The following is a 20,546-nucleotide window of genomic DNA, read 5'->3' as shown; positions in this document are numbered from 1 at the left end:
ATCGTCCTGATCAGCTTGCTGTTAACCGCATAGGCTTCTAGTTGCCAACAGTTGCCTAGCAGCGGTGTTCTCACAACTTATGAACGACGCCAAGCATTTTGTCTACACGACATACAGCAAGGAAGCCAGATCCCTGTACACAATTTTTTTGCGGTGGAATGCTGGTCAGGAGTCACTCCATTGAGAACGGATTATGGTCCAGCAAAGATCTGCCAGGCCAATCAAATCATCTGGATGGACTTTATGTGATCATGGACAGAAGAGTCACAGAAACATAGTCAAACACATCATCTAAGTGCTGTAGAGTTGGATTTGTTTACAACAAAAGGGTTCTGATTGGTTGGAGGACTATCCAGTTGCATGCTTAAGCATTTTTTCCCCCGTGTCAGTTGAAACATACCCCATAAAAAATCATGCACGTTATATTATGATATACTGATAAGAACTGAGTCCGGCTATGCCAGGCTACCATGTTGTAAATATTTGAAGGTCCATTTGAAGGCAACAATAACTCTCTGCAATACCATTAATTGTTGTTTTATGGACATGGGAAGTCATGTACACAAAATGCTTGGCATTCAAGTGGTAACATTAGTTATACGTAATTGGAACACATACTGCTACACAACTGTTGCCGTCTAAAAGGCGCTGCAGGTAACACTTCACCACAGGTGGATAACTTGCAGATGCAAATTAATATTGAAATTGGGAACTGATTAGCTGACATCCACTTCAGACCTATTATTAAATACATTACAAGGTCAGCAAATGTGTCACAACTAGTGAACTCTGAACACAATGTTTTTGAAGCCAATAAAACATTGTTTTGTTACCTCTGGACACACCATAGCTAGGTTCTGCACAGTTTATGCTAGGCTAACTCTAGCTGCATAGAGTTTAGCAGTAGCATACCCTCTCAACTAACTCTCAGCAGAAAGTGAATAAACGTGTTCACTGAAAATGTCAAACTATACCTATAATGTGGTGGTTACAATGAGATTGTTAGAAAAGTTTAAAAAAAATTATAAACATTTTAAAATATAGTACACCATCATCACTTATTTTTGTATCCACTGAGACACTGGAATATGTCCTCCACACTGACTGTGAATTGTACACCACTACTGCTCTGCTACAGCCTGCTGCTTTCTAAGGTATAGAATCAGTGAACAAACTCCTCAGCATATACACAAGTAGTCAAGCCCCAGTTTGTTCCAGCTTCACTAAAACTGAGTCCATTTCCTTCTGCAGCATTGTCAATTTAAAGGAAGCACAAGCCATTAACTGGCAATACAATCTCTATCAGCATCACTACCTTTACTAACATGCTACTCCCACTGTGACCCATTACATCAGCACGTCTCAGTGGTCTTACAAATTGCTTCAACTACTATAAAACTCACATTGGAGCTCTGTCTTTTTATTTCAGTCATCCAGGTTTTTAGTAACTAAGACTGAAAATAAAATCGGATTTTATAACAGCTACGAATGTGTCTCTCTGCAACTCCGAAAAGCACCCTGCAATCAATCTGTTATTCTAGTGCACAGCAGTGCTCTGAGTGATCACATAGCAGCACCTCTCCAGTGGATTTTGGGGTTCAGTGCCCCGCTTAGGGGCAAATCAGCATCGATGGCACTACCCTCCAACTACCAGCCCACTTTGGACAAACAGACTCATCATGATGGCAGCTGGAATCCACCCTGCAGCTCTCTGTCGGCTGACATGAGAGAGTGGCAGGTTAACTATTCCTCTGCTCTGCCTCCCTCTGGGCCGAGGAGGAACTCTGGCTGTCCTCTGTGTCATCTCCATCTGTAGAAGAAAGAGGAACAGTAAAATATTTTGCACTGCCAAACAACAGCTCACATTTTATGCAACGGAATACATGATCAGCCCTGAAGCCACTGGTTTCTGTTTTTCAGAATGCAGAATTGTTACATCCATCAGCTTTGTAACTGTTCCTGAAAAACTACACCCCGATTCCCAGCATATATCTACACACTAAGTTTCAAGGCATGCATTTGCACTAGGGTGAAAGCCAGTAGGTAAACCATAGAAGCACAGGAGGTTGTGTTGTTTCTTTCTCTAAAGGAAAGCTTACAATATGATGTGCTTAAGGGGTTCATTTTGAGATATGAGCTTGTGCCAGAGCCCTACGGGCAGAGATTTAAAAGTCATAAAAGAGCCACTGGTCAAATATTCAAGTGTTGGGAAAAGGAACTTTTTTTTGTTCTTTCTTTTCCTATGTTTGCTGCTCATAAATTCAAGGTTACTTTGGAATCACTCCGCGCGCATTATCAGAGAAGATGGAGCTATTCTCACATGAACGAAAAGTGACTTCACCGTCTAAAGCAGCTTTTTTGGCCAACCATTTTGTGTTAATTGTGTGCCTTCCTCTCATCCCTTGGGACCTGAATCTGGTAACCCTCCTTTTGAAAAAGCTACGGGTCCAGCGTGATGAATTATTAGGATCTGTTGAGTTTACTTTAAAATCTAGTATAAACATTAGCTAGAAAGTCACAACACATGTGAAATATCAAAACCCTACGATAGTCAGACAACAAAACAAGCGACTGCCCTGGTGTCCTCATTTGTGGTTAGAATTTGCTGTTGTCAGGCTCAGGGTAAACAACCACAAACCACACGGTCTAATTTCCTGACAACAGTTCCTGACAACAGTTTTTTAACAAATTTTTTGTTCAATGCTCATTTATACTAGTGTGAAAGAAATGCACCGTGGGATTCGTTACAGAGGCTCACCAGTCAAATGTAGTCTCTGGATCAGGATTATTTGCATGGTGGTCTCCCATGCTAAAGTCCAAAGTTTTGTAAACCCATCGATCTAAGTTGACCTTCTCACAGGGCAGACTTTGTGCATCGAAAATGACATCACACAACTTCCCCTTTTACCTCTCAGAATTAAAGGGTGAAGGGTGCTTTCACAATAACTATCACATACGTATGTGCAGTATAACGCCCGAAAACACTCTAATCTTTTGAAGAACCCCGATGTGAACATCAGAGTAAGCGTTTATGATCACCTCAAACTCCTCCCAGGTCAATCGGGTCTAACATAAGTAATCATTCATTCGTTTTCTGTAGCCGCTTGTCCTCTGGAGGGCCACAGGGAGGCTGCAGCCTATCCCAGCTGTCATTGGGTGAGAAAGGGGGTACACCCCGGACAGGTTGCCAGTCCATCGTACACTACCTACAAGATACTGTATATAGTGAGATTTGCACCTTTTCCACAAATTTGGAAACTTCCAAAATGGAAGTGATGTGATGTCAGTTTGTACAGAATTTTGGTTCAGCAGTTTGGCTTCTGGCTTTTGATTTAAGAGCATGGATGGTAAAGTGAATGTGTCTCATTCTCTCATTGAGCAGCTGTGTTTGGGCTTTTTGGAGGAATTCTTCAGCTCTGTGGCCCATTACTGTGGAGCCTTGGCGTAGGCTGGTGGGAATAATCTTGTATTGCCTGTATCTTCTGTTGATACGCAGGTGGTTCCTGTAATCTGCGAGTTTCCTTGATGTCCTCTCATACTACTGCAATAAGCTACTTGGATGAGTAGTGAAACTTATTCAAGAAACTCTACAAGTCCAGTTGCCTGTGTCTCAGCTTTTTCTCTTTTGTATATACCATGACCTGGATGACTGAGAACCTTCACAGACATATTGGGACATGCACCTTTTGACTAGTGCAGGAGTATGAGAGGACATCAAGGAAGATTTCAGATTACAGGAAACTCTGGTTTGATGCAGGCAACACAAGATACTGTAATTCCTACCAGCCTACGCCTAGGCTCCATAGTGAAGAGCTACAGATTGGAAGAAATCTTCCAGAAAGTCCAAACACAGCTGTTCAATGAAAGAATGAGACAGGTTCAGAACTGATGAATGGTGAAACATCTTCGAGAAACTCTAAAAGCCCAGTTGACCCCGTGTCAGCTATTTTTGGATACGAGATGTACACAATCTAAAACAACTGTTTACTGTTAGCTCTGGCAAACCCAATAGCCTACCTCCTCCTCCTGCATTGATGTGCAGCTGGGAAAGTGACAGGGTGAGGGACATCTCTCGTCCCTCGGGGTCAGTGGGGCTCTGCAGGATGTCATGCAGGGCGTTCCTGCGTCCCGTCCTGCCAGAGGCGATGAAGTCTGCGTATGTGGCCTCAACATCAGCCATCGCTCGAGCATCGTTCACACAGCAACACCTACAAGAAGATGAGTGGGATCTGCAGCTTCAGAGGATGATCTGCACTTATCACAGTCTATACTGCTGGATGGATGGCACAGGCCTAACATTAAGGTTGAGTTACTTGAGAAGCACTGTGCTCACATGACTTTTACATATTTATTATGATACATGTAACTCTACAGATAACACATTTAATGTTAAACATCACGAAAACGCAGCAATGGCATATTTTTTATTTGAATTATTAATTTAAACCTGCACACAGTTAAATGTTTCCCTCTACTCTCATAGCTGAAGCCTGAACCGCTGTGCCTCCTTTATTTTACTAGCTAAAGTAACGGGGCAGCCCGGCCACAATTAGGCCTAGAAGTCAGAGACCGGGAATAAAACCGGGACCACAAGTCAAATCCGAATATCACAGTAACTCACTGCGTGATTTTTTTTTTTCATTGGGTTTACGTCCTTACCTTCAGTGACGACTCTTCTGGCGTAACGACCCGAAGCTAGCTACATTTTGTAGGGAGTGACTTCATCTAAAGCAGGGAACGGGCCCGACATCACATAAAACGATCCCAGAGAACAAACAATACAAAACCAAAGAAAGAAGGAAAATAATAATAATAAAAAATCAACAAGAGCAGCCGAGTCTTGTAGCTATCTATCTTATAACACTACACTACATACCGCGACCTGTCAATGCATGAAATTTTGGAATATCAGTCACATCTGTAAGAAAACTCAATCTATTCTCCATGGCCGTCGCATCTTCCTCCTTTGCGACCAATGAGCAACCCGCAACCTACATCTGAGTCCTGATTGGACGGGAGACACAAAAGGATGAGAGGAGAGAGCTCAGAGCAGCACCGAGGCATGTGAGGCGTTCACAGTCACATCGTAAAGATGGAAGCAGAACGACTGAAATGTCTGTTACAGCCAACTAGTTGGCAGCCACTTTGATAATAAACAGTTTTCATACAAAAATGCCCGCCATTAACTGCTTCATTTTCAAAGACCTAAATATCCTTCAGCCTATTGGTTAAACAAAACACGACATTCATTTAGTTATTGTTTTGCAGACAATAAATAGGAAGTGCACTAGGAAGTGCAAACAATGTATTAAATAAGAGAACTAGCGTATGAATAAAGGATAAGAATAATAATAATTAACTACAGCCCTAATCATGGGTTAGCTGACAAACAAGAGAAGCGTTTAATAAATGGGCCTAACATAGGACATGCAACGTGATTTCCTTTTCCATAGAGGTTACAAATAAAGTAAAAATATAAATAAACATACAGGTAAAATGAGAGACTGAAATGATAAAATGAGCAGAAATGGATATAATAACACGAATGACATGACATTGTCCATGCGCTCCAAACGGTTTAAATTATTTGCCCTACAGCCCCCGAAGGCAGCACTTACAGTATATCAGTCAGTGTCAGTGTTTACATGTGTTGCCGTGGAGAGTTTACCATCACAAACACAGTTCACTTTGCAAAATGCAACTTTATGTACAGTCCTTTTTAAACTGTCTTTCTACAGCTTTGTTGCACTCACTTAGGGTGGGAAATACATTTAGAGATATGCTGTGAAAAAGCCCTTAATATATCTATTAATAACTGTGAAATGAATGTTTAGATAAGAAGAGATGCTAAAAAATCATAGCGTCATTTCATGCATTAGTATGGGGGATACTGGAGATATCTTCCTTCGGAATGTGAATTTAGATTTAAAGGGGAGTTTTACCATTGAAGTGTGAGTTATCTGACCTGGAAGCCAGACCAACTTCCTCACCTACAGAACTTGTGCTGGCTTTTTGTGGTGATGGACAAGTAAAAGCAATGTACATGTCACTTGAGAGCCGTGGAGTTGAATTTGTTTACTACAAAATGCATCTGAAGAAGTTGCTTGTTCTCTGTACCAGTTGAAATATGCCAGTAAGCTGCAATTATTGTTGAATTTTGTGGGTGTATAACAAGCAGCAGTTTGTTAGACTTCTGCTGCCAGACAGGCTTTATCCTGGAGTCTGTGGAAGTGGGAAGAAGAAAAACAAGAACAGGGAGATTTCAGTATAAGCACCATGGTTGGATGGATGCTACAGAGATACACTACCAATTTTACAATGATAGACAGAAATTCTCTTTTTAACAACTGAATGACGGGAATTTATAGTGAGCAATACTGATACAAACCACAGGGTGGCTCTAGTGTCAGCAAAATACTACATCTACAGCACCTGTGCCCAGGAATCAACAAATACAGCTCTATTATATTGTTATTAATATTGTGACAGTGGATCTCGGGAATGAAAGATCATTACCATATAACTTAGGTAGTGAACTATTTAAACACCGTAATGATTTAAACGCTATTATATTTTAAACTACGAGACAGCTCCTCCGTTGATGGTTTTCATATGCTGTCACCATACAGTCATACCTTGTATAACCAGTCATCTTTTATTTGCAATAGTTCAATCTAACAAAAGATGGATCATTTCAGGGTGCTTCCCATGAATCAATACAGCTCAAAATGTTATGTGCTGGCATTTAAACACCCATGAGTCCAGCTCTGACCGGCATCTTAGACGGTGTTGCTGTGGAAACACCTCCTGCTCTTTGTACTTGCGGCAGAAGCTTTCAGCGGGACACATTTAGGAAGTTTTGAAAAGGAATCTGATCAGTGGCAAAGAGCCGAGATCAGATCACTCCCACCAGCTTCACAAGCTGTGCAGTTCCTTTTTTCTTGTAGATGTGTGCTGGTGACAGGATCCACAGAGGCTCAGCTCGCTTATTCACTCACTGCACTGTACTGCTGTGCCTCACTTCACTTCACTTCACTTCACTCAGTCTTACATCAGGTGTTTCCAGCTTGAGAACCAATTGTCAGAAGAGCATATTCTAAACTAATCTTTGTTAATGTACAGCTCAGAGCTGAAATCATATTACCTCGGTTATAAGTTTTTTATGGTCACTTTCATGTTTTAACTGGAGGACACAGAGACACAGTTAACATACACAGAGCAGAGGCTATTGCAAAAAAAATCAAAGTATGTTTTAAAATCCTCACAAGAAAAGAGACATTTCAAGCTTGTTCCTGTGATAACTTATGTATGCATTGTACTGCTGTTTTTTTTGTTTTTGTTTTTTCCAGCAGCGTTTCAGTGATAAATAGTATTTTGTGTAGCTGTATTATGTAATCTCCCTTTATATAACTCCCCAAAACCTTTTAGGGTGGAGATGTGTGGAGATGTACACTGTCATTGCATATCTGATAACAACCTCTTTATGTAAAGCTATAATTCCTTTATTTAATAATGTTTCATTTAAGAATGGTTATATCATAAGTCACCAATTATATGAGTTAACAAGCAGCTTGTATCCGTAACACTTTCCCAAAAAAATAAGTGTTCATATAGTCCATCAGAGAAATCTCTCTAAATAAATAAAAAGCTAACCTGAAAGACAAGCAATGCTGGAGAAAGCTTTGCATGATCTGGCCACCCAAATGTTATTTTTATTATGGACTTATGACTTTCTAGAGCATTATTAACCATAAGTGAATCAATTTATTCCATCTTGTAAACCCTTTATAGAAGGTTGCTTGGTCACAGTCTTCTTGCCAGATCGACGAGCACAGAAAACCCGACAACTTCAACCATGGTCTCTCAATTAGTAGAAGAAATACACAATTCTACAATTTGCTGATGATAAAAACTGAATATATTTTTAACCAGAAACCTTAGTTTGTATCCAGTTGTATTAATTTAAGAACAGTAACGTGAATAAAACACTAGGCAGAATTCTCTTCTTAACACATTCACGTGGTTTTTGTATCAGTACGTAACCTCAAATGTATAAAAAGCACAGCTTAATTTGCAATTATGAAATACAGTGAAGAGGTGACATGCACTAGGTAGTGCAAATTCAACAGTAGCTAGGAGTGTAAATTACAATGTCTAATAGTTGAGATTATTTTAGCGAACAGTGACTAAATGTGGACCTGGAATAGTGCCGTGCGGGATACCTTTACCAACCTTACCTACAAAGAGCGCTGCTACTAAAAAAACACTGTTTTTCTTCTAAAATCATTTAATGTGCAGTTTGTACAAGCTTAAAGTCTGTACTTCTGGTTAAGTATTCTATATCAGGGATTCTTAATCTTTTTGCCAAACTTTTAGAGTACAATGTGGCCTAGGGCCCATTCAAATATTAATGCAGTATTAGTTTGATTGATCTCACTCCAAATCCACTTAACAAGCTAAAACCTTGTCAAATAAATGGTGCAACGTGATCATCTCAAAAACATTTATTTATCATGTAAACCTCCACATACAGCAAGGCACCAAACAGGCTAACAATTCATGAAACAAATCAAGCTGCTACAAAAACAAATGTAAAAGGCCCAAATCAGGCTTATATAGCAAAAAAGGACGGACTATATATTAAAAAAGAAATAAATGAAAATTTGATAAATAAAATTATGTGGTGAAATCCTGTATAATGCTTATATAATCTTGAGAAATCAAGTATTTCTGAAAAGCACAACTTTTAGAGATGCAAATACTGATACTGAAGTATACTGTCCATCTTACAGTAACAAAAAAAAGGGCTGTCTTTGTATGAGGTGGTTTAACATTCTGGCATAAAGGGTCTCTAATTCCTATGCTTGTATGTCTCATTTAATGTGTGTATGGTTTGTGGCAGCTTGGAGTGGATCAATGAAGCAACGGCAGTGTCTTCTATTGTATCTTGAATAAACATTGCACTTCTCACTCTCCAGCTGACAAAGTGTCTCTCTGCCTAGAGCCCAGTCCTGTCACTTCGATTTTTACATGAAGGTTAACCTTCAGAAGGAGAATTTTTTTACAAGCTGCTTCCACAGGAAAGGACACGATTCAGACCTCAGTGACAGCAGTGCCATGTTTTATTCACTACAGGAGACATGGTTAGCTGTAATCTGAGCAGACCTGAGTCTGCACAGGAATTTATCAGAGGAGGAGCTGCTTGGGAGATAAAAATAAATCTAACTATTAATCTCCCCGTCTTTGTCTATTAAGTTTTAATTAAGACCAAGACCTGTACTTTTTTTTTTTTTTTATAGCATGTTAGTTTTCTCTGAATTTTGAATGATCCAGTTGGAGCAGGTTTAATATAATCACAGGTCCAAATGAAATATATCACTTCATTGTAAAGCTACAGTTGAGTTATTGATACTTCTAAACCCCTGTATTTATATATGTTTGTATATTTATGCACTCTGTTGTAAAGAATGCTGTACATTCTTCTGTCAGCTCGTATTGCTGACACTATTTGTCTTCTTTATTGTGGGAGATACTGCGGAGTTATAGGGCTGCTGCTGTTCAGCAGGAAGGGTGGAGATTAAGTGTGTCTGATGCAAAGCAGCCTGACAAAGGTTATAAAACACCTGCGAAGTTTTGATATAGGCAGCAAGTTATGAGCTGCACTTCAATAACAGATTAACATTATGGGAAAATATAATATAAAAACTAATTATTTCATGTCTTCTGCAGAAAAGAATATAGCAGCACACCTTCTAAAGATCAGTGACTGTGCATTAAGCTGGTGAAAGACATCCTTCAAAACAGTATCAGTATCAAATACAATGCAGCAGTTCATCTGAGAATTGAGTCACTTTCAAACTGACTGACAGGTGATTAAATAATCTTCAACTTTACAGACAATATGATCAGCTGTTACTGTTCTAACAATGTAAGACATTATAATAAGCTTTTTATGGACTTGTGAATCTTTGACACCTTTGTGTACCACATCCTGCCAAGTATAATCTAAATGACTGTAAGCGTTGGTGCTACCTGCTCCCACAATGTATTTTGTGCCAACAAGCTGGAAATATTAAATGTGATCTAGTGTTTGCCGCTGCTGTGTTAGTTTGTCTGAAGGTAAAGGTTAACGTTAATGTTGACAGTTGAAGTCATACAGTACCACCGGATCCGTGGCATTTGGGGCCTTATAGTGAACATACAGACAAGTATCACATAACATTTCATTGAAAATCTATAAATTTATATTGATGAAAATGACTTGAGGCAGTTTACATATTTCCTTGTAATAAACATTGCAGATGGGATAGCATATTAAGTTGATGGAACAAATAACTATTAGACAAAGAGTATGCCATATCTTTTGGACTTTGGACTCCCAAACTTTTAACTACGTGCATGCACATCTGTTCCAGCATACTGTGAGAAAAGCACAATGTGCATCATAGTCATAATGACATCTTTTCGCATGTTACCATAAATGAGGTAGAGGTCGGTGGGAATGACAAACACATATCATACTGAGTCAGTGTTCATTGGAATCAAACCAATAGCTGTTAAGATATTTCATTCAGAAACACATATGTTAACCTCATGACGGCACTAGGGGAAAGGAGAGTGAGATTCATCATCTGGAGACGTTGATGAACGTTACATTGGGCCTGATCTAGTAGTTACTGAGAGATTTTAGTTTGGATCAAAGCTGCTGACAGATGCATGCTGCACCACGCATCAGAATCTCCACCTTGACCTGTCCACCAGCTCACCAGTCCACTGCTTACCTCATGTGCGTACTGGCATCTAACAGCAATGTGAATGACTCATCAAAACCAGACTCAAATGGCAAAATCGCGTATGTGTGCGCTTTTGCAATTTATATCGTACAAAATTACAGGTTGGATCCTTAAATAAAAACTTAAAGTCAGGATTAGTCATATTGCTAGCTATTATTTATATTTAATTAATAGATGAAGGACAAGTGGATCTGTGTCAAGCGCTCTCACTCACATTGCATTGTTGTGCTTTGAGTGCTGGACTCAAAAGCCAGAGATAATACTGTAGGGTCATGCTTCAGCCACACATACGCACTTGTCCTGACACCTGCGTGCAGCTTCTTCGTGCAACCTCATTCTTCTGCTGATGGACACTGAGCAGCTTCACTGGAGCAGACAAGTGCCTTGCTTAAGGGGACTTCAATTTTTAGATTAGGTCAGATGAAAGTTTAATGATGCCCGTGGAGATGTCAGGTCATTAGAGCAGCAGAGGATAGGCTATAGATAAGAATAGCTCAAATGGAGTATACTGCAAGAAATACCGCAAGGAGCAAATGAACAAACAAGAGGTTAAGAGATTTATAAGCTAATGTGCATATCTTGCCACATGAAGGATTATATTTAGAGATATTTTATGATTTGGTCTAAATTAAACTAGATGCCTCCTCAAGCGTCACGGTATGACATTTTGCCCGTGACGTGCAGATAATCTGAACATCCAGAGCCATTTCTTGTTCAATCAAGCGAACGGCGCATACGAGAACAATGTGTGCGAGATTTAGTTTGCCACGGATGCCACTGACTGTGGCATTTGGAAATAGCTTACAGTTGACTGAACAAAGAAATGTTAGACAAAGAGGAACAGAGAGAGGGGAGAAAGACTGAACGAGGGGGAGACAAATATAGACGGAGCCAGAGTTAGAAAAGAGTCAAGAGGATGTAGTGGGCTCAGTTCATCTGGGTTACAAACTTTTTCCAGTCTGTTTCTGTGCTGTAACTCCCTCTAGTAAAGGCTTTGTCCTGATTTGGCATTATGTCTGTGTGTGTGTACTATACTCATTCCAGCTAATTTAACAAAGGGCCCGGGGTCGATTTTAGCTGGTAGGGATGCAGAGTGGCCTGAGATGTGTTAAAGAAGGTATCAATCAGATTTGGGGGCGGCACAGTGGCGAGGTGGTTAGCACTGATGCCTCACAGCGAGAAGGTTCGAATCCATGGGCCGGCTGGGCCTTTCTGTGTGGAGTTTGCATGTTCTCCCTGTGTCTGCGTGGGTTCTTTCCGGGTACTCCGGCTTCCTCCCACCGTCCAAAGACATGCTCATTAGGTTAATTGGTGATTCTAAATTGGCCGTAGGTGTACATGTGAGTGTGAATGGTTGTCTGTCTCTCTGTGTTGGCCCTGTGATAGACTGGCGACCTGTCCAGGGTGTACCCCCGCCTCTCGCCCAATGACAGCTGGGATAGGCTCCAGCAGACCCCCGTGAGCATTAACAGGACTAAGCGGGTATAGAAGATGAATGAATGAATGAATGACTGAATCAATGACTGAATCAATCAGATTTGTTCAAAATTTTCTTACAGGTTGCTGCTGCCAGGTGTATTTGCAGCCACTGGGGTTTTAAGCCATGCAATGTTACTTTACGTCACCCACTGTAGCGTCTGTTCTGTTAGTCTTGTTGATAGAAGAGCTTGATTATGGAAATTTGTTTTGCAATCAACCTTTCTGTGTTGAGCATCTGTAACAAGGATAATTTCTCAGATCCACCTAACTGTGACTAATGCGTTTTGAAGCTAAATGTTGTCCTGGAGAACCTGCAGTGAAATATCAGCCACATGGCCCCTCCTTCCCCCCTCTCCCCTCCCCATACCCTCCAGCTGCTGCTGCCGGCTCTGTGGCATTCATCACCCTTTATACGGCAGTTCCTCTCATCACCGGTGGGTGTCGCTGCCGACACTGGTACGCAGGCCGTCTGTCAGTCTATCTGGCAAGGATGGGGGGATGTTGTATTGTGAAGTAGGAGAGAGAGAGGGGGAGAGGGAGAGAGAGAGGGAGAGAGAGAGAGCGAGAGTGCACCTCTGCCGCTCTCCTTGCCTCCTCTCTTGTGCGCAGTGCTCCGGCCCGGCCGCTCCTTCCTTCCTTCCTCATTTCCTCCCCACAGCTGGCTCTCTCCTCTCTCGGATGCTGGCTTGCATTCTTCTCCCTTCACACGGCCGCTCTGGACCAAATACTTCGCAGGGGTGGAATGACTGACTACCTGCTCTGCATGGTCTGAATTTCGGGAAATTCGCACGTCGGAAAGGAGGGGAGTCAAGAGGGAAAAAACGGAGGCTCTCCATCCCCCGAGGGAATTTATTTTACAGTAAGCAGGCGCAATGTCATTCCCAGTTTCCTCATTCCTCTCGTCTCACACCTCCCATCTGTGCAAATGCTTGATAGGGGGGGGGGGAGATAAAAGCTAGAATATGACAACCTGCGAGCAATATGGATGGATGTTGTGGTGTTTTGGTCGAAGTGTGTTCCAGATGTTTTTGCTGTTCTATGTCAGTTCAGTCCGAGGCGTGGTGTGGATTGTGTTTATTATTATTATTATTATTATGATGATGATGATGATGATGATGCGCTAAAGGGCTGTGGTGCGCTTGCCCCCCCCCCCTCCCCATTTCAGCTTAACTCGCCGTCCATCCATCCATCCGAGGCCGGGGTGTGTGGGGGTCGGAGGAGGAGGAGGAGGGAGAGCGTGAAGGAGGGGGGGGGGGGGGGGGGAGATGGCTGATGCGAAAACGGTATTACTTTCAGACTGACCTAAATTGGAGCGATATTCGTAAAACAGTCACGGGTGACAGTGGCTCGTCGTGCACCGGCTGCACCGTCTTTGTGCTGCCTTTGCGGAGAGACGCTTGGACGTTCTCAGTATTAGTTTCCCTCGCCATCGCCAGACATGTGAAGGGATGAAGAGCACCTTGCTGCCTGTGTGCTCCAGCTCTGGCCTGCCTGCTCCATGTTGATCACTGAAAACACCACCACCACCACTCACCACCACTGTGTGTGTGTTTCTGATCACCTCCGGGCTGTTTCTCCTCTCCACTGTGGAGTAATTAATCTCATTCATCACGTTGCCAAGATTGCCGCGTTTCAACACAGAGCATCATGATGCTTGCTCCTGTTAATTGTCTGTGCATTTCTGCTCTGTGACCTGGCAGAAATCGGAGCCTCCTCCTCTTCCTCCTGCCCACTGAATTGGCCTTCTCATAGCCTCACCGTACATCTCCAGCCCCTGTGGATGCAGTGGCAGTTTATGATGCCTCATTTAAAGTTCATCCCTGTGTCTTAGCTTGTGCACCGCAGCTCCGTAGATCGCACATCACTCCTGAAATGGAGGAGCCACCCAGCCCAAATAAGAAGTTTAATGCAATGGGCTCTGGTGGGGTTAATGATCAACTGAGGAGATTATGTTGAACAGTGAAATGTCTGACTAAGTTGGTTTTCTACATGCTGCTTAGTTCATATTAGTTAATCATCCATTAGGGACAATTATGTTTCCTGCTGGTCAAATATGCAGCCTGCCAAAGAACTGGAGGGTCTCTCAGCCCCTGCATAACGCAAGAAAACAATCAATACTAGGCAAGGCATGAGTCAAACAGTTCTGACTTACTCTTTATCAAAGTGGTGGATTTACTATGTAGTTCCCAATCTTTTTAGCTTGTGGATCCCATGTGAGGTCTAGGACTAGTTTAACAGTTTAATGACAGTTCGATTTGGTTTATTGCAGACAGTGACATGAAAAGATTGACACCACCCTTGTGATTGTATAGCCTACGAAACAGGAATCCACAGCCGGCAGTAGATTAGCTTAATTTAGCGTAGCAAAAAGACTAAAGGAAGGAGGAAACAGCTAGATGCGTTATCTGAAGGTGACACAACTTGCCTTCATCCGCCTCTGAAGTTCTCCAACTACACAGAATAGAAAAACCAAAGTGCAAAAAGTTGTGGGTTTAATGGGGGTGTTGTATGTGTGTTAGCATAGCTTAGCATAAAAAGTGAAGGTGGAGGGAAACAATTTGCATTACGGTCAGATAGTATCCTGGAAGACTGAAGGCTGTCCTCCTGGTGTCCGTTGCCTAGCAACCTCAAGCTGATGACCACTTCATATTTAGCCGACAGACATGAGAATAAGAGGTTCATTTACAAACGCCTTACAACCCCTGACACTGATCTTGCGACCCAGAGATCTGGAAGCACTGACTCACCACTGATTAATGGCACAATGCGACATAGAAATCATTTACAGCCTTTTAATGTAAGCACTTTTTTTTTTATGTCTGGCATGAACATGATCACCGTTTCAGCTCCTTGTCTCCGGTATTCATTTGGTCTGCCAGGGTGTACACACAAACAGCTTGTGTTTACCGACTGCTACAAGTTAAATTTGCGGCATCTCAAAGCGGAGATCTAAAACACATACAGGTGACACTGCCAGCCGATGTTCCCGTCGCACAACATTTAACGGATCAAAGTGCTCCTTTTCCCAAATGTTACGTTCCTGTAATGCGCTGTGCAGCAACACAGTACATTCACCTACTTATCTGGGATATAATAGCACCCCACCACCAATTTCTTTCAACCCCCCACCCCCCATTTGTCTGCTTAATTGTCAAAGATTCATAGTGGATGGTGGAGTGACCCCCATAGCTACATCCCTGGTGAAAAGTCTGAAGAGATGCACTCTGTTACGGTTCACAGAAGTGTAAAGAGAGTGTTATCATTCTTCTCCAAAGCTTCATCTCGGCTGCTGCATCCTCTACTGACTTCATTATGTTTTTATATTCAGACGGTGATACATGTGATGTGGACAAACTTTTAATGACCCCTCAGTGACTGATCCAGCACATCCAGCGTTACAGCTTCTTGCACAAGACCCTGATTGAAAATATTGTTTCCCTTATTGATCTCAAGATCTAGACAAATGAATATACTATAAGGAGGGCGCATTCAGACACATGCAAAGCACTTAACGGTTAAATCAAAAAGACTTAAAGGATAATGAGAAGTTATAACGACTTCGGTCTCATTTTTATAGGCTTGGGTATTCTTTTAACAGATTAATATACAGCTTAATCAGAAAAGTATTTTCAAACTTATTCAGAGTTAAAACTTATTTAAAACACTATATCACCATATTTCCACATCTCAGCCAATGAAAGTGGTGTTTACAGTATATTCATCAGCCGTAGAAAGGCTGAGTAAAACCGCAAAGAAATACAACTTGAAATAAAGAATAATTTAACATCGTTGTAACCTAATTATAGTAATCATTTAAAATGTCAGTGATTATTAAGGTGACAATCAGCATTTTAAGAGCAGATGCCATTAAAATGCCTAAATTTTCTGTCAAACTAATCAATATTTCTAATACTCTTTTTTTTTTTTTTTTTTTTTTTTAACTAAAACTTTAGTTAGATAAGAGCAAAAATTCAAGAGCAAACCTCTGAGCGCAGAATTCCGGCCCCCTCTGGTTGAGAGAAACCCATCAGGGACATTACAGGTAGCCTATATACAGCATATAGAGAATCATCAAATAAAAACATCCTTTGGCCTACTTTGGTAGCAGCATTAGCATGTTTTGAGAACTTCAAAGTTAATGTGCCTATGCTATTTAGTCTTTCCCTATAGACTTCATGTAGGATGCTATATATGAAACAGCTGTAATGCTTAAGATAGCTAACGATGTAATATTATTGTACAGTATTTCTTTTCCATCATGCAAAATCTTTCTCTTCCTTTTACTATTTCTGTAACAAGTCATAATAATAATAATAATAACGTTCTTATTTTTTCAAAGTGGCCATGGTCTAATTTGACATTAAAAGGCGATCAAGGACAACTGAGATACTTTTTGTAGTGAAACCATTCATACCTACGTATGTGAACCAGCCGTCCTTTGTCCTAACCTGATAATCTCCGTTGATAACCTTGTTCAGAAAGAAAGACGCAGAGAAAGAGAGGCAGAGAGAGAGAAAGAAAGAGAGAGACACTGCGTGTTGCCAGGTCGTTGTTGTATTCCAATCATGGCAGCGTCTGATTCACATCGCAGCGGGCACCCCCTCCCTCTATCAGTGAGTAGATGGGGAGATAGGTGTCCTGGTCAACAGCCTTTTTGTGAACCATTGAGAGGAGAGCAGAAACACAGTAGGAGATGTTAAAAAAAAAAAAAAAAAAAGCAGGACAAGGTGCTGACATGGATCATATACCAGTAAAAGTTGATCAAATGAAAGTTGAAATGCTAGCAAATTAAGTGGCAAAATCAAACAGAATTTAAAAAGGAGAAATTAGCTGCACTTGAGCGGGCTGCTTTTCAAACTCAAGAACCTTGAACGTTAAGAAACCTCTTTTTTTAATGAGCAGAAAGCCTCTTTCAAATCATTTTCTTTGCCTGTGTTCCAACTGCTTCCTTAAGACCAAGACAAAGATAGAGAGAGAAACACAAATGAGTCTCCTGACGAGTGAAAAAACAGTAGGTCTTTTCTATATGCTTCATATCTGTGCACAACTACAATAAACTGCTCCAGTCCTGTCTAGTAAGTGGCAATAATTCAGGAGACTATCCAGGAACAATAACGCAACATAAAGCAATGAATAAGTGGCAATGCAACACTGCAGCACCAGTAGGCATGCAGTGTGCAAACAACACAAAACTTATTATCATTCAAAGGGTTATTGAATGGTATTTTTTGTGCTTCTTCATGTCTCGAAGTGATGTCTTCATTTCATGTTTTGCAAACATTTTTTTTCAAGTAGTCTAATAATCCAACAGTTTAATAGTAGGAGAAGCAGAAGTGAGGTTCGGTCAAGGTAAATGTGCAGTAGAGTTGTGTAACAAGATGCAAACTTCAACCTCCCAAATCAAACTCAACCCTCCACTCACTTAGTTCCTTTCTGGCTACATAAAGAGCACTGCAATTTCTTTTCTGACAATGGAGAGAAGCCAGGATACCTGAGCAACCAGCTGAAGTACTAAATTCTGGCTGCATGTAAATGGAGCCACTGATGGAAATCTCACTGTGCTGCTGTTGACCTTTGCTGTTTGCACACTATATGAACACCTCCAATGGCCAGGCACGAATTCAGGTGACCATATCCTCTCTCGGCAGCTTTCACTGCCGGGCTGGTTCACTAATGGATGACAGCAAATAACAGCTGCACTTTGCTTCCCTGTCTCAGGCACTGAGTGGTTTCCCCTCTTCTGCTTTGCCTTAAGAGGAGAGAGGAGCTCAGTGCCAGCTGTATGGAGAGGGTAATGGTTGTTTGTCGGACACATCGTTTTGTCACTTGAGTTTTGTTCATTTCACTTGATGGTTGAGTGTGCGCTTTCCACCTGGAAAAACCCTCTTTGCAAAATTGCTTTGCACCTATATTTACTGTGTCTCCCATCTGGTTGTGAATTAAACAGACAGTTGAGTGAAAATGCAACAATATCTGTCGCACTGTGCCCACTTAAACAGTGGCACTTAGTTCAATATAGTAACCACATGGAACAAGCCTCAGCCTGCTCAGCCAGAAGGCCAGCACACCAGCACACCATTTTTAATCACTGCAGCACATTAGCAAATTAATGAGTAATGGATAAATGAGAGACATCTTTCATCTCACTGTTAAGCCAAGTTCGGGCCACGGCTGTCATCATTGTTTCAGTGAGTTCGCCATCCTCCCAGTGTCTGGCAAAGCTCAGACTTTGCTTGTCCCTCTGCACCGAGGGAGACAATAATACTCCTCCTAATCCACCTCTCACTGCATTGCTCACCCAATCAATCCCCCATAGAGTGGAACGTTGCCAAGTTGCGGTCGCCAAATTGTGGTTGCTGTGGCAACACAGACTTGGGTATTCTGTGATGTCAGCCAGGTGCGGTCTGGCAGTTTGGACTCTAACAAGGCCGACCCTTGTTGGGGATAATGAGCAAGACTCTGCTGTCATGGCGATGACTCTTTTTGTGTATGAGGGGAGGTCAGCGAGGGGCGACTCTCAATTAGCTTGGAGTGTGTGAGGGAGACAGTGAGTGGGTGGGTGGGTGGTAGAGGAAAAGGAGAGTTTTCGTCTTCAGGTGTGTTTACGTGTGTTTGCGTGTAGACTATTTTGCTTTTCTGCAAAACTTGTGTAGCAGATTTGACCTATCAGGAAACAACTGAAACGGTTATTTTTAAAGAGGAGACAGATAAAAACTGGTTACTGCTCATTGTTCATAAATAATTCAACAATAGAATAATAATAAAAATTGTTAGTTTAACAGAAAAAAAAATATCTCTGGTGCTCAGATGACGTACGACTACGCTGCTGTTAGTCCATCTACATAACACTACCCAAGCATTTTGATTGGTCTGGCAGGTCTTTGTCGGAGCATAATCAGTTCCCAACGGAGCTACTCCAGATCAACTTTCCACCATAAAAAACAACTGTGGGCTGGGAAGTTAATCTGGTGTACTAGCTGTTATCTTTGATGTTTTTTTTTTTTGGGAGATTACTATGAACAGTATTTGACATAGAGCTGTATAGTTGTGGTTAGAGAGGCACCTATACCACCTTTGGACCCCAGCATATCCATAGCTGAGGTGTCTTGAGCAAGCATCTAATCCCCAAACTGTTCCCTCCAGGCGCTGCACTGCACAGCTGGCAGCCCACTGTTCTGTGTGTACTTATGGCTGTCTCAATGCAGAAAATAATTTCCCCATGTGGGATCAATGCAGTATAAATTAAATTATATTTTAATTCTGTTGATAAAACAAGCATAAGTAGCATATATAGTGTTAAAAACAATATATCTTTAAGATATGCTTGAAGACATAAAAGAATGCAATTAATTTGCGATTAACTATTTAAACTGACTGACTGTAAGTATTACAGAATGTGCAATTGTTTAATTAACCATGAATACCTCATTTTAAAAGAAATGCAATTTCCCCACTTTGTTTAGCCTTATTGTATTTCTTAAGTATCCGGCATTAAGGTTTTAAACCCAAAACAAGAGAAATGAACACACCTGCTCACTCAATATTTGGTCATTTTGGGGTTTATAAATTCTTGCGTTCTAATTTTCTGTCCTTTGTTTATGCTTCGTGATTTCAGAGGACTGCATAGTCGAACACAGGCAATGCCAGAGTTTTTTAAACATAACTACCTGCTCACTCTGTTGTCCTGACAAAAGAAATACTTCTTGTATTGTGTATGCCCACGTGTGATTTAGTTTTAGATCTGTGTGTCCTTGTTTCTTTGCATGGGTGATTTTTTGACTTGGTGGGTGTTGGAGGACTGTCGTCCGCAGCGTGACAGCCACTCTTTGTTCTCACTCTTACGTGGAAGTGGGCCTTACATAATTACAAATGAGCTTCCTGTCCATAATGCTGCAGAGAGAAAGCCATTATATCCCGTGGAGCCCTTGGAGCAGTAGAAGTAAAAAAATAAAATAAAAAGATACTCTGTGGCCATCACTTATCACCTTGATGAGAACAATTCTCACTCTGCTTTATTTCACCACCTGTGTTCTTTGGAACTGGCAAAAGAAAAAAAATTATGCAGACTTTTCACAGCTATAGGCAGGGAGAGAGTTTTCATCTGGGTGTGAAATCTGTGTTTTAACATAGGGCATTTTCTGCCCCCTTATGGTGAGGTTTCTTTTATTGTTGAGGTCCAATACAAACGTTCTATGCTATGCTGGCAAATGAACACTGAAAAGATTAATTCCAACTGATTTTCGCAAATAAATTATTCCATACAGCTCCTCTGGA

At 41.3% G+C, this 20,546-nt stretch overlaps 1 protein-coding gene across 1 annotated transcript; it reads right to left on the bottom strand.

Annotated features, from left to right (window-relative positions):
* Positions 1 to 899: 899 nt before the first annotated feature.
* Positions 900 to 4,328, bottom strand: LOC311489925 (cAMP-dependent protein kinase inhibitor alpha-like). Its single transcript, XM_084547235.1, has 2 exons — positions 4,018 to 4,328; positions 900 to 1,810 (listed from the first exon to the last, which is right to left on the bottom strand). Exons 1-2 carry the CDS (start codon positions 4,178 to 4,180, stop codon positions 1,740 to 1,742), a joined length of 234 nt encoding a protein of 77 aa, XP_084403361.1. The 5' UTR covers positions 4,181 to 4,328; the 3' UTR covers positions 900 to 1,739.
* Between the last annotated feature and the right edge of the window lie 16,218 nt (positions 4,329 to 20,546).

This window comes from Chelon labrosus (genome assembly GCF_963514085.1).
Source record: "Chelon labrosus genome assembly, chromosome: 6".
NCBI lineage: Eukaryota > Metazoa > Chordata > Actinopteri > Mugiliformes > Mugilidae > Chelon > Chelon labrosus.
The sequence above is the reverse complement of the archived record's forward strand: the minus strand, read 5'-3'. Positions and strand labels throughout refer to the sequence as shown.